Source organism: Heterodontus francisci, chromosome 33 (assembly GCF_036365525.1).
Source record: "Heterodontus francisci isolate sHetFra1 chromosome 33, sHetFra1.hap1, whole genome shotgun sequence".
In the NCBI taxonomy this organism is placed as follows: domain Eukaryota; kingdom Metazoa; phylum Chordata; class Chondrichthyes; order Heterodontiformes; family Heterodontidae; genus Heterodontus; species Heterodontus francisci.
The window spans coordinates 44148661-44164023 of record NC_090403.1 but is presented as its reverse complement, the minus strand read 5'-3'; the positions used below and the strand labels follow the sequence as shown (position 1 = coordinate 44164023).

At 42.0% G+C, this 15363-nt stretch overlaps 1 protein-coding gene across 4 annotated transcripts in view; it reads right to left on the bottom strand.

Moving 5' to 3' along the window:
• Window positions 1-13399, bottom strand: part of ghdc (GH3 domain containing) — a 34655-nt gene extending 21256 nt beyond the window's left edge. For 2 of the 4 annotated variants that reach the window (XM_068013425.1, XM_068013428.1), the window contains exons 1-4: window positions 13209-13299; window positions 9132-9614; window positions 3365-3974; window positions 241-430 (exon numbers count right to left, since the gene is read on the bottom strand). In XM_068013425.1, the coding sequence (XP_067869526.1) occupies window positions 241-430; window positions 3365-3974; window positions 9132-9614 (1283 nt within the window). In that variant the 5' untranslated portion in view covers window positions 13209-13299. Of the gene's footprint in view, window positions 1-240; window positions 431-3364; window positions 3975-9131; window positions 9615-13208; window positions 13320-13348 lie in introns of those variants that run through there. The other 2 variants (XM_068013426.1, XM_068013427.1) reach the window with 2 other exon arrangements.
• Between the last annotated feature and the right edge of the window lie 1964 nt (window positions 13400-15363).

Genomic DNA, 15363 nt, shown 5'->3' with positions numbered 1-15363 from the left:
CACAGCTGCATTCAGTACAGACATGTAGTAATGCAGTCCATCAATTTAAACCGTACAACATTTCCTACATCAATATTTCTGAATCACTAAAATATTTAGGCTGCATGTTTTTACTTTTGCCTTGGATGCCATTTGTACAACCTGTTAATATATCAAAAAAATCTTGAGAGCAAATGTAAAAGAACATAAGTAACAGAGGCTGTCATTTAAATCTTTTTTCAAGTAATTTATAATCTGTACCTGTACAAACCGGATGTATTTGTGACAGCCAATTCATATAATTCGTTTTCCTTCACTTCATCCAGAAACAGTGTTTGTGGTTGTTCTTCATGGCAGAGGTCAACAGGAATACATTCAAAAAACATTGATTGCGGACATAGGAGATATTGCCGTTCTTCTTTCTCGGGCCACAGATTCACTCCAATGAGACCTAAGAGAGAGAATCACAGAATGGTTACAGCACAGAAGGTGGCCATTGGGCCCATCAAGTCTTTGCCAACTCTCTGTAAGAGCAACTCTGCTAGATCAACTCCCCTGCCTTCTCATTGTAGCCCTGTAAATCTTTTCTCTGCAAATAATTATCCAATTCTCTTTTATAAGCCAATATTGAATCTGCCTCCACCACACTCTCAGGCAGTGCATTCCAGATTTCAGCTATTACAACCAAAACATACTTGAGCTTGTTTTTTTTAAAAAATGCTGCCACCTGCACCCTTGCACTAGATGGGGGGAAGTGGGAGGTGGGGGGGGGGGGGGGGGGGGTGCGCGGAGAAAGCAGCCAGCATCCCGACTCCTGACTGCTGGTCAATGATTCCAGCTGGAAAATGCGTGTGTGTGTGGACATCGGGCTCCAGTTGAGTAGCCTGTCGATACTTATTGTTTGGTCTTGCACATGAAGACTGGCATCTGGGGAGAGGTGTTAGATGGCTGCTGGCACTTATGAAACCCTACCTCAGTAGGAGTAAAGTGCTGGAGATGGCAGGAGGAAGCGGCTTACTCCATGCCAGGGCCCAGTTTCTTGACGATTGAAAATGTGCCTTCAGGTTGTGTCAGCAACTGTGCAAGATTATGACCCGACCGCCACCCCAAGACAAAGTCTCCAGATCAATGCCAGGAACACCAAAGCCCCTGGGGCTGCACACCAATATTTTGAATTAATACAAAAATCCACACACAGAATTATATAGAAACTACAGCATGGAAAACAGTTGCTTGGCCCAATTAATCCATATTGGTGTTTATCTGCCGTACGGGCTAGATAGAATGATAGTAGTGAGGATTCAGTCAATGTTTCCCCTGCCCCAACAATGTTGTCTCAATATTACATAATTTCTTCTGCCTGAAACAATTCCAGAATCTGTCACGTTCACAATGCAGGGTGGGAATCACAGCATCAGTTGCACTGGGGAAATAACCGCACAGCTTAGTGTTGATAAGTTGCATTGCTGACTTAAATCTTCAAGAAGGACTTTACCCGATGTAGGAGAAAGACCTGTGTAAGTCAGTCATGAGAAAAGAACATAATTCCCATGTAAAAGGGCTAGAAAATCATCTTAAACAACAAGCAAGTGCAAACAGCCAGAACTTGTAATACACACCAAATGGAAGAATCTCGCCATGTAAAATTGCTTCAACTGTAAGAATATAAAGCTGAATTAATTATTCTTGGATATAATGCATATTTTGAAGGCACGAAATTTCTGCCTTGTTTTCCTTGATATCATAGTCACCAACATAGCCAAATGAAGATGTCCAGAAGAAACTACAATTTTCAGCTTCACGACAGAAGTGTCATGTCACGTTAATACTGTGATAATTTGTCAAAATTGTTAGGTTTTTAAATTTATAAAATGAATGTTATGACTGGAGAATATCCTGAGATTGCACTGTGATGTTGCATTGTGATCGAAACAATCAGTGGTAATGGGATTACTTTCCCTACAGTTTTATAATACTATATGATCAGATTTTTGAGGTGAAATGCCCCTCGATTCTGTGGGTAGGAGAAAAAGGAGAGATAGTCAACCTGGGCTCGGCAGGTACACTTAAGACCCTCCTTAAAATCCACCTCCGACCAATCTTTTGGTCACCCTTCTAATCTTTCCCTCTTAGACTTGGCATCTGTTTCTCCTTATGCGTATTTAAAGTGCCTTGGGATGTTTTTCTATGTGAACGACACTACATAAATTCAATTTTCTGTTAACAGCTCAGTACAGACTAACATTGATGGAATCAAGAGCAGAGTGCTGCACTAGCCTGACTCTGAGAACGTGGCAACCAAAAGTAATACTGTTACGAGTGCTTCTATATTTTTAAGGTTTTTTTTGAGGACTCCTGTACTGGACATTGATTTATTTTGGGAAAACTAAAAAGACTCCACGGATGGGTTTTTTACCAGGGTCACTGAAAGGTCTGGCTTTGAAAACAAACAATTACTGGAAGGGTCAAGGAGTGCTAAAAACAAGCCCTTACTGGAAGGCACCTATCTGCAGATAATTACCCAGCAGGGGTTGTTTTTGAGTTTGGGAAGATGTTTATAGAGAAGTGACAGGTCAAGATTTAGAGAGGTCAGGAGGCTTGTCTCTTGTGACATTGTTTATTGTTTTGCTTTGGACAGTGAGTTGCGATGTGGACAATGGTTTGAAAAGACAGTTGGAGAAGTCTTGCCAAGATGAACAAACCACGCCAGCTCAATCTGTTCCAGCTCTTTGAAAAAGCCTACTTGTTATCCATTTCTTGAGAAGCAAGTGTAAGAAACTGCCTGAAATCCTTGATACTGCATTTTTCCCTGGAAAGCCTACCCAAACTGATCTTCAACGTCGCCTGAAAAGAACTGTTCTAGGGAGATTCCGGTGACAGCCGTCTAGGCGTATTAAGTTGCCAAACCAAAACAAAGGACATTTTTCCATATCGTCTCTTTCTTCTTCAAGAATGAGCAAGTATTTAGCCCAAGTGAGTTTTTTCTCTTTTTATTTTTGCAATAGAGCTCTAAAACAAAAATCCCTTTATTTTTCTGGTTAACCGGTATATGTCTGTGTGTGTGTGCATGCATGTGAGGGGCTAAGTTAAAAAGGGAACTTTCATATTTTGATCTGTGTGTTTATGCTTTGCTTCATTACTGGTTAAGACTTGTTTTATAATACTGACAATTTTGTTGTTTATTAAAGAAACCTGGTCGGTGTGTTTTATTCTGGGAAAAATAGAGTATATGATTGACTGTATCGGTAAGCGGGAAAATTTAAATATATCTTGTGACCTGTGGAGAAGTGGAGCTAGAATAAACAGTGCACTCCTCCTGCCTCGGTCGTTACAATACAGAAAAGAAGGTTAGGTAACATGGTAATACTGAGAGATTCATCATTACCTTCAGTGGCTGCATAAACTGCAGAGTAAATAGGAACTCCTTCACAGTAGAAGCCTTTCAGGTGACTTCCATACAGTTCATTTGCGCCAGAATCCACAGCAAGAACCAAGTTGAGGTGGGGCCACACTCTGCGAGCGATTCCATTAAATCCACTCCCAAACTCTGCAGCCAGTTCTGAGGCCCTCCGAGGATCAGGCTTTAATTGAGCCTGGAGTTTCAGGCGAACATCATCAGTAATTTTAAGCTTGGCATTTATTCGTCCCAGCCTAATGTCCTCAATAAATTGTTCCCACTTATTCTGCAGAAAAGCAAAACTGTGATAAACTATGGAAGCAAAGCTAGCCTCCAGCATTCCCAAAGATCTATCTTTCAGGGCAAAAAGTAAATGAATGTACTGTGCCTCAGGTTCAGTAGTAATTTCAAATCCAGCTACTGGCGTTGAATAGATATTCAATTTGAGCTTGGAAGTCAGTGGCGAGGGGGAATTGGGGCCAATTGGAATTCTTGATTCTGAATTACTCCAACTAGAGTAGAAAAAATTTGCAGTCCGCTGTAAATTTCCAATCCGCGGGTAGACATTAAGCATTGAATTGAAGCATACTTCAAAGCCCTGTAATGAGAGGAAGAAAAGCAATAGCTTTAGTTGGTATTAAAACAAAGCAGTGACACTAGTTTCAAAATACTGGAGAAACTGTAGTAAATGATGGCTATTTGCATAGAATACATATTAGCATTCTAATTACTGAAACTAATTTGTCTTTGAAAATTTGTTTGAAGAGTTAATTCAAGTTATAAATGTCACATAAATGGTCCAATAAGATCATCACTGCATCTAGTCGAACTGGAACGTATCTGCAACGGTTGAATCCTGCCTAGAAACCCTTTTTCACCTCTCTACCAGATTAAGATGACCTAATTCTTAATGCTAGTATGAACAGAATACTATGAAAATCTGCTGACATGATGGATAACACACGCATGGTACTAACTTGGAACTGCTTCTCCAGTCAGATCAGCTCATGAGTAGGATAATAAATCATATTCCACACCTTTCAATGTATGCTTAATTTTTCCAGTGAGATTTTAAATTATTAATACAATATAATCAATAATACCTTTATATTCTAATAATCTTTCATAAGTTTTCCAATATTTTGTTACAAAGTTTTGTTAAATCCATCACTCATTAAACAGCCCACTGCAGTCCTTGCAAGCCTGTTTTGGGCTCGAGTCCAGATGCACATATTTCACTTCCATCAGTGTGAGTGTGCTTTACAATTAATCTGTAAACATAAACTGCATTCAAACATACTTAGTGTCAAGGAGCTCCATGATGGTTCCCACCCTCCTTTCAACTACCACCCCACATCCAACCTCCCTTTTCTCTCCATAGTCCTTGAACGTGCTGTCGCCTCCCAAATCCATGCCTATCTTTCCCGGAACTCCAGTTTGAATTCTTCCAATCAGGTTTCCACCCATGCCACAGTACGGAAATGGCTCTTATCAAAGTCATAACTGACATCCGCTGTGAATGTGACAAAGGTAAACTATCCCTCCTTGTCCTAACTACAGCCTTTGACATGGTTGACCACACCATCCTCTCCAATGCCTCTCCACTGTCATCCAGCTCGTTGGGACTGCACTCGCCTGCTTCCATTCTTATCTACTGAATCGTCACCAGAGAATCATGTGCAATGGTTTCACTTCCCGCTCCCGCACCATTACCTCTGGTGCCCCCCAAGGATGTATCCCACTCCTTAATTCTCATCTACATGCTGGTCCCTCGGCAACATCATCTGAAAACACATGTGGCTGACACCCAGCACTACCTCACAAACCCATGGCCCCTCCCACTGTCCCTAAATTTTCACACTGCTTGTCCAATATCCAATATTGGATGAGCAGAAATTTCCTCTAATTAAATATTGGGAGGACCGTAGTCATTGTCTTCAGTCCCCGCTAGAGACTCCATCCCTCTCCCTGGTAACTCTCTGAGACTGAACCAGACTGTTCGCAACCTTGGTGTCACACTTGACCCTGAGATGAGCTTCCGAACACATATCCACGCCATCACTAAGATCGCCTATTTCCACCTCTGTAACATCACCCAACTTCATCCCACCTCACCTCAACTGCTGCTGAAACCCTCATCTATTGCCTCGGTTACCTCTAGACTTGACTATTCCAATGCAATCCTGGCTGGCCTCCCACCTTCCAACCTACATACACTTGAGCTCATGCAAAACTTGGCATATCGTAACTCGCACCAACTCATTCACTCATCATCCCTGTATCCTGCTGACCCACATTGGCTCCCTGTTAAGCAGTGGATTGATTTTAAAATTCGTATTCTTGTTTTCAAATCCGTCCATGGCCTCACCCCGCCTAACCCTCTAACCTCCTCCAATATAGAACCCTCTGAGGTGTCTGTGGTCCTCCAATTCTGGTATCGGGTATCCCCAATTTTAATTGCTCCACCATCGGTGACTGTGCCTTCGTCTGCCAAGGCCCTAAGCTTTGGAATTGCCTCCCCAAACCTCTCCACTTCTCTACCTCTCTTTCCTGCTTTAAGATGCTTCTTAAAAGTGACATCTTTGTCCAAGCTTTTGGTCATCTGCCCTAATATCCCATGTGGTTCAGTGTGAAATTTTGCTTTATAATGCTCCTGTGAAGTGACTTGGATGTTTCGTTATTTAAAAGCACTATATTAATACAAGTTGTTGTTGTTCTATTACTGTTCCAAGCAACATGTCCAGAAATGGTGGACTTCCTGCAGTGGACAGTTCCTTGCAAGTAAAAGGCATCACAGTTTCTAAAGTGGTAGAGATCGTGGGTTTGGAAGGTGCTGTCAAAGGAGCCTTGGTGAGTTGCTGCCGTGCATCATGTATATGGTACACAGTGCTGCAACTGTGCGTCAGTGCCAATCAAGCTGGCTGCTTTGTCTTAGATGGTGTTGAGCTTCTTGAGTGTTGTTGGAGCTGCACCCATCCAGGCAAGTGGAGAGCATTCCATCACACTCCTCACTTGTACCTTGTAGATGGTGGACAGGCATTGGGGAGTCAGGAAGTGAGTTACTCACTGCAGAATTCCCAGGCTCTAACCCATTTTTGTAGCCACAGCATTTATGTGGCTGGTCCAGTTCAGTTTCTGGTCAATGGTGACCCCCAGGATGTTGATAGTGGGGATTCAGCGATGGTAATCCCATTGAACATCAAGGGGAAATGGTTAGAATCTCTCTTGTTTGAGATGGTCATTGCCTGGCACTTGTGTGGTGCAATGTTACTTGCCACTTATCAGCCCCGACTGGGATGTTGTGTTTATTTTATTTATTTATTTAGAGATACAGCACTGAAACAGGCCCTACGGCCCACCGAGTCTGTGCTGACCAACAACCACCCATTTATACTAACCCTGCAGTAATCCCATGTTCCCTATCACCTACCTACACTAGGGGCAATTTACCTATCACCTGCAAGTCTTTGGCGGTGGGAGGAAACCGGAGCACCCGGCGAAAACCCACGCGGTCACAGGGAGAACTTGCAAACTCTGCACAGGCAGTACCCAGAATTGAATCCGGGTCCCTGGAGCTGTGAGGCTGCAGTGCTAACCACTGCGCCCCTGTGTTGTAACCAGAAATAGAGATAACAGACATGCTCAGAACAACAGTTTTTTTTTAAACTTTAGGGTTAACTAATTTTAAATATTATAACCCTGAAGGTCATGCTTAAGCCCCACCCATAAACCAAGTCAAGTACGCTTTCTAGCTTTGGGCTCAACAAAAGTTGTCAACCCCAGGTGCCATGCTTTTTCTACTCAATGCTAATCCAGATAATATGATAAGGTGTGACCAAGGGTCTACCTACCTACTGAGCTTGTGCACTGATTCAAGTACCCTGTATGCAAGGATACTTTGCACAGATTTTGTGCTTGCCATTCACAATGCTGACAGCTGCTCCACAGAGGTTTTGTGGCCTTTTGAGTGGAGACTTGTTACCATCCAGCGCCCTTTACGGAGGATCTATGATGACTGTGGACAGCGCAAGCAACAGCAAGGCTCTTCAATCAATCAGATTGAACAATCTTCACTGAGATACGCAGGATGTAAACCAAGAAGTTTAAACTAGGAAATATAAATTAGATTTAAATCAAGCACAGATAGCAAAATTGGGATTGGGAAAGATAGATGGGATTAAGAAAGTGATAAAAGACAAAAAAGTATTTTAATTTTAAAAAATCTTCAATATTAAATTATGAAGGAATGAGACTCCACATTTGTAAAATTAAATTTTTAAGCGCCGAAATGTTGTTTGGCAGTAATTATGACCTATCATGCCATTAAAAATTCACTTACACCTGAACATATCAGTCTTAACTTTTTCTGCCATGCTTAGTGGGTAATGAATGGGCAAGAACCACAACTTCATGCCCTTACATGGATTTCAATGCCTAGTTTATCGGTGAGGTACTATTCTACCACAGCCTGTGGAAGAGCAGGGTAACTCAGACCGCGACTATCCAGATTTCCGTGTTTGGCGTCACATGTCTATACTCCAGATGTTACTCCATAATAAAGCTGAGCGTTGTTCGCCTCATTGTCATTCAGGCTATTATGTTGCCCATTCCACAATGCTTCAAGTGTCCTCAATGTTTTTAACTTCCAGTGTTATTGAACAAGTTAACTAAATTGGTCTGTGTTTGCTTTATGAAGGTTTCAAGTTGCAGAAGGAGAATATACATCTGCCCCTTTAAACATCACCTTCTAAAGGGAACAGAGCTGTTGAGTTAAAGCATTGCCATAGAAAGAACGTACACAGAAACACACACATATCCAACGATTACAATACACAAATGCAGTCAGATATACAGCCCCACCAAATCCAAATTCTCCATGTTCATTTTCTTTGGTCTTTCCTTCTCATTCTGCAAAGTTCAAACTTTCAACTTTATTGTATTGCATTCAGTTAATTACTTTTATACAGTGGTGTTAGAAATTAAGGTCCATATTGCAAGAAATACATTTCCAGTCCAACAGCCTCCTCCCTTCAGCCAGTGCAAGGACACATTCCAGTCCCACACATCCTCCACTCTACCCCTGCAAAGCAACATTCTAAGCGCGTCCCTCCCTCCTCTTGCCAATGCAAGGACACATTCCCACAACCCTCCCTTTGCCTTGCTAATGCAAGGACACATTCTGGTCCTACACCACTCCCTCTATGCAAGGTCATAATCTAGTCAATTGAACTGTTTTTTGCTTAAATTTGACTGATCATAATTTATATGGGCAATGGTGTTTGTAGTATACCAGCTTTCCTTTTGTTTGTAATTTATAATAAAAAAAACTCACTGGTGTATAAATGCATCAAATATGTATTTAAATGAAACATAATCTCGTTTATTTGTAGATTGCAGATCTCCCACAGCATTGTTCCATTGTTGGATGGAAATTGAATGGAAATAAAATTCTGGAGAGATTTAAGACGGGCTGCTGATGGCATTCATTTTTCATTACAGCACAGTCAAAACCATTATATTCTATATCAGCTCACATAAGAAATAGTCATTTGAGCACGTTAGCCAGGAGTGAATGGCAATTATGGAACTGTACAGAAATAAAAAGAATCATTAACTGCAGAAGAGCTAGAGAGGGTTGGGGAAGAAACTTGCCAGAGAAAGGTGAGAGAAGGGGAGGAGAAAAGCTTAGAAGTTAGGTTTTGGCTAAGTCAGGCATCAAACACAAACATACTTCATAAACAGGAGTTACCAATACCTGATGGAAGTCATTCGTTGTCATCCTCGTACTGAGTATTGTGGCACTGGAGCCTGAAATTCCTGATGTCCTAGAAAGGACACTTGGTCTCACTGAAATCAACACATTTTCTTCCCCTTTGACAATTCTCTCGATATAATCTTTATAATGATCATAACGTGTCAGTGGGTGAAGACTGCGAAATGTCTCACGGTCTGTAATTTCAGAGAATCGGTACAACTTGCCATACTCAGTGTTTCGATTCCTGTGGATCCTGTACAGAAGAGTGTTGTGCTGCACTTGCTGAATATTTGTGGTGCTGAATTCAAATCTCCGTCGCTGCAAAAGGCTCGCAACACTTGCAGTCCTATGTGTCAGGTAGTGGTTCAAAAGACTGAAAAAAGGTCTCTTCTGACCCCATGACCTGTTGCAGATATCACAGCAGAGCAACACCAGCACCCACACACTGAGGATTCCAAAAATAAATGCAGCAATGAGAAGCATCTGTCAACAAATAATCACTGTAAATAGGCAGCAACATCAGCATACATCAAGTCAAACCATTCCGTATATTACTTCCTAGTGATTAACATTACAGCATTGAACTGTACAGATTAGAAGTGGCCCTAGGTTAGGAAGGAGGGAAAAATAAAATCACCCAAGGTTTCCACTCCTGAGCTCTAACTGGTGACTTCAACCAGAAATTGGGGATGTGCTGACTCAAGCTCAGCTGCGATGCCTTTCATTATCAAACAGCCAACTAACATTCCCTGTTACGTTCACACATGGCAAGATACTGGACAGCTGCCAAACCCTCCCAGAATTAATGCTTTCGGGGGGAGGGAGGAGAAAAAAATTATCGAGTTTATAACATGTAAACAGCCCTTTCGGTTCCTCCAGTCCATGTCAGCATTTAACCTCCAATGGAATAAATTGCTCCAAACATTTTTGCCTTTCCTATTCCCATATCCCTTCTATTTGTTTTCCTTCATCCACTAATGCAATCTAATCTCGAAGTTTCAACCTCAATCACAAATCCTGGATGTCAACTCCACAGAGGTTTCTCTGTTTTAAATGTCGTACACTTAATCTTGAATCTGTGGCTCTTCATTTTGACACCTAATCTACTCGAAACTGTACTTGCTAATGGCACTTTCCCATCCTTTCATGATTTTAAACACTTTTATCATATCACCCCCATGAACTGTGCTGTTCTAATGGAACTGATCGGATTTTTCAGATCTTACTTTGTGATTGTATTTCCTCATACCAAACAGCCTCCTAGTCAATCAGTGCTGTACCTTTTCTAAAGCACCAACATCCTTCCTGTGGAGTGCAGCCCAATAGTGCACACTGTAGTCTAACTGTGGTCATATTCAAGTTTTGTATTGGCTCATCATTACCTCTTGGTTTTTATTTTCTATATCTTGTGAGAAAACCTAGAATTCAATTAGCCTTTTTTTAAATAAAAGAAACAGCCTTGTCAACAACCTTGAATATCCTGCAAAACCTTAACCTTAAAAATTCCTCTGGCCCTCTACAACACTCAGTCCACTTCCATTGAGCATAATTATATGTGTTAACTTTTAATCAAAATACATCCCTCACCCTGATTGACATTTCAATTCCATCTATCACCTTTTAGCCCATTCTCCCGTCTTTTCAATATGCCTTTGGTCTTGTCTTAATCTTCTCTTCTCCAAGAACAGATCCAGCTTCTCCAACCTATCCATGTAACGGAAGTTCCTCATCCCTATAACTATTCTTGTGAATCTTTTCTGCTCCCTGTCTAATGCCTTAACATCATTCTGAAAGCGAGGTGCGCAGAACGGGACACAATACTCCAGGTGAGGCCGAACCAATGTTTTATACAGGTTTCTCATAACTTCCTTGTTTTTGTACTCTATGCCCCTATTTATAAAGCCCAGGATGCTATAAGCTTTACTAACCCTGCTTTCAAGTGGCCCTGCTTAGGGGAGTTGGTTAGCTCAGTTGGCTAGACAGCTAGCTTGAAATGCAAAAAGACACCAACAGTGCAGGTTCAATCCCCATACTGGCTGTGGTAGTTCAAGGAGGCCTGCCTCCTCGCCTTGCCCCATGCTTGAGGAGTGGTGACCCTCAAGCGATACATCATCAACTGTCCTTTGGAACTATGGCTAGAGTAAACAACCTGCCCTGCCAGCTTCAATGATTTGTGCACATATCCTCCCAGGTCCCTCTGCTCCTGCACCCACTTTAGAATTGTACCCTTTAATTTATATTGCCTGTCCTCATTCTTCCTACCAAAATGAATCACCTCACACTTTTCTACATCAAAACTTTTATCTGCCACTTGACCACCCATTCCACCAGCCTGTATGTCTTCTTGAAGTTTACCACTATCCTCCTCACAGTTCAGAATACTTCCAAGTTTTGTGTCATCTGCAAATTTTGAAATTGTGCCCGGTACACCCAAGTCTAAGTCATTAGCATATATCAAGAAAAGCAAAGTATTCATTTAGTACTTCAGTCATGCCCTCTGCCTCCATGCAAAAATCCCCTTTTAGGTCCCTAATTGGTCCCACTCCTCTTTTTACCCTTTTACTAAGTATATGCCAAAGGCTTTTCAATTCCCATTTATGTTAGCCGCAAGTCTCTTCTCATTTGCTTTTGCACTCCCCTCTGAATGTTCTACATTCAGCCTGGTTCTCAATTATATTATCCGCCTGACATCTGTCCTATACACCCTTTTTCTGCTTCATCTTACTCTCGATCTAGTCATCTAGGGAGCTCTGGATCTGCTTGCCCTCCCTTTCTCCCTTGTGGAAATGCACCTCAATTGTACCAAATTACCTCCTCTTTAAAAGCAGCCCATTGTTCAATTACAGTTTCGCCTTCCAATCTTTGATTCCAATTTACTCGGGCCAGATCCGTTTTCACCCCATTGAAGTTAGCCCTTGTTATAATATCTGTAAAGTGCTAGGAACCAATTAGCTAGGCACTAGTTGTTATATGTAAGTGTTTCAGTGGGGCCACATTCATGGCTGCACTGGAGAGTCATGGGATATGTAACAGAAAACCAGTTTTACCAATCCTAGAAGGGTCACTGACCCGAAACGTTAACTCTGCTTCTCTTTCCACTGATGCTGCCAGACCTGCTGAGTGATTCCAGCATTTCTTGTTTTTGTTTCACCAATCCTAGAGCAGGCAACGCTGTGGATGAATGAATAAACAAAGACCCCAGCCTTTCCAAGTTTAAAGTGTGATTATTTCCAACATCTGGGAACCAGAAAACAACAAGAAGACATAACAGCCCTCCCCCAATTAATTATCTTTACTCTGGATTGCTCCCTATCTTTTGCATAGCTAATCTAAATTTTATGATGCTATGGTCATTGTCCCCTAAATGTTCCCCTACTGACACACTCGATTCACTTGACCCACTCACTACTGCTGGGTGTTCTGCAGATTGCTAGCATTACACTTAGAATTCTCAGCAAAAACACAGCCTGGCAGTTCAGAGCACAGGGCAGGCAACTGAACTTTATACAAATCTTAACTCTTAAGAAAATTCATTGCTCGGGAATGTCTCCCTTACTGAGGAGTGCAAAATGACCTAATTGTTGATATAACTATCTTATTTTTATGGCCCACAAACTGGTAGCACTCCGGTTTCCAAATATTATAAATGAGTCACCATTACCTGGCAACATCTGAACAGATTTTGTTCCTGAAACTAAACCTGCCAAAAACTGCCCATTGGAAATGCAATAGGGTCAAGTTAAAAAAAACTGGTGGTGATGTAGGTCAGATGCAATTTATAATTGGTGGTCACGGGACCTCAGAAATAGAGTATAGTGAAATAAACAGGAAATTGAATTTGTTCACAATTCCTGGTTAGCATAAAAAGAGATTTAGTAAAGTTTCTGATTGAAACTGATATTTTTATGCATCATATGACAGTGTTAGTTACTATTTCACTGTTATTGCAGGTTATTTACATCCTTCAGGGAAGAACTTTGCTATTTTTGAAAACGTTACACATTTTCCCGGTAACAGTAATAACAGCAAGTTGCAACATCTGAATGTAACAATGTCGGTCGCGCGCGCCTCACTTACACCGGACCGAAACAACCGAAAGGTGAGGAATTCCGACAGAACTCAAGAAAAATAAATATAATGAAAACAACCGAGCAGCGTTTCCAGTTTCGCGATCTGTCGCCCTTTTGCGATCTGTTTAAAGCAGGACTTTCACTTACCTTCTTCCGCCTTCTGTATCATCAGCTACAGAGCGAGCCCGCACCCAGCGTGCTGACGTTGCAGCAGGAGAGCTCAGGCAGAACCTAGATTATTGTAAACAGTTCACCCACTCCATGCTGGCAGCTGAAGGTGGGTTATAAGACCATAATAGGGGCAGGAGTAGATCACATGGCCCATCGAGTCAGCTCCGCCATTCAATATAATCATGGCTGATCTTCGGCTTCAACTCCACTTTCCCACCGAGTCCCATTTTCCCTCCATTCCCTGCCCATGGAGCATCCACTACCTCTATGCTAGAGAATTCCAAAGCTCCATAATCCTACAGTGAAGAAATTTCTCCTCATCTCAGTCCTAAATGATCATCCCCTTATCCTGAGATTGTGCCCTCGTGTTTTAGATACCCCAGCCAGCAGAAACAACCTCTGTGTCTACCCTGTCAAACCCCTTCAGACTCTTGTTATTTTCAATGAGATCACTTCTCATTCTTCTGAACACCAGAGAATATACACCCAAGTTACCGAGCCTCTCATCACAGAACAACTCTCTCGTCCCAGGAACCAATCTAGTGAACCTTTGCTGTACTGAGTCAATGGAAATTAGCCCTTCTCATGTTACCCAATCACCTTGGCATCCATGATGGTTCTCAATCTTTTTTCTCCCATTTTCTTTTTCTCTGCCACCCACCCAAGTACAATAAAAACTTTCTCACCAAGATATCGTCACTGCTTTGCTCCCTCAGCCTCTACACACAACGATGCTCATCCTCCATGATTTCAACGTCCATCTCAACTCATCATGCACTCGTTCCCAAGTTCACTGCCCTCTTATCCTCCCTTAACCTTTCCTTCCAAGTACACTCCCCAACTCATATGGCTTTGCTACTCTCTAATATAAGGCCATCTCTGATCTCTTTCTTGTATCACTCTTCACCCACATCCCCCTTCCACATCCTAACCCTACCCTCCTTTTTATTGTTTTATAGATACAGCACTGAAACAGGCCCTTCGGCCCACCGAGTCTGTGTCGACCAACAACCATCCATTTATACTAACCCTACAGTAATCCCATATTCCCTACCACCCACCTACACTAGGGGCAATTTACAATGGCCAATTTAGTTATCAACCTGCAAGTCCTTGGCTGTGGGAGGAAACTGGAGCACCCGTCGGAAACCCACGCGGTCACAGGGAGAACTTGCAAACTCCGCACAGGCAGTACCCAGAATCGAACCCAGGTCCCTAGAGCTGTGAGGCTGCAGTGCTAACCACTGCGCCGCCCTTCTGTGTTTGTCCCGGAAATAAAAACCTATTCCCAATTCACTTAAAATTGCACTTTCAAAATCCCTCTTTCTTCCTTTAAGATCTTAAAACCTACCAGTTTTGGCCAAGCTTTTGGCCATCTGACCTAGTATCACCCTCTGTGGCTCAATGTCAAATTTTGCTTTATAACACTCCTGTGAAGCATCTTGGGGTGTTTAATTAGGTTAAAAGTGCTATATAAATACAAGTTGTTGTTTAAATAAAGTTAAACTTGGGATTCTTAGGGGTTGCAAATAATTTGCTAGAAATCTTAATCCCTACCACCCAGAGTTTTTTGCTTAGCTTGACTGGGTTACAGAAGACAAGTAGTTAGTTCTAAATGGGGTAGTGGAACCATTACTCTAGAGGTTATGGTGCCTGTCTCTGTTGCAGCGAGGCAGTGGCATGGGATCATAGGGAGTTAGGCTGCTCATCAATCTGCTTGTGACATTCCTGATCCCTACTGTCCACCTAATAAGATGTTTACTCTTCATCAGTTGTTTAATGACTAACGACTGTCCTTTTGGAGAGGAAAAAGAGGATGGGAATGAGATAAGGTCTCAAAATGGCTCTAACAATGACTAAGCTGATGATGGAAGACTGAACTCAGTTAACATTAGTGATAAATTTAGTTTGAATCTTCCATTCTGAGCCAGTTAGGTCCACTATATTGCAGGCAAATTTTGATTATTCACCAGCCAACTTAACTTATTGTT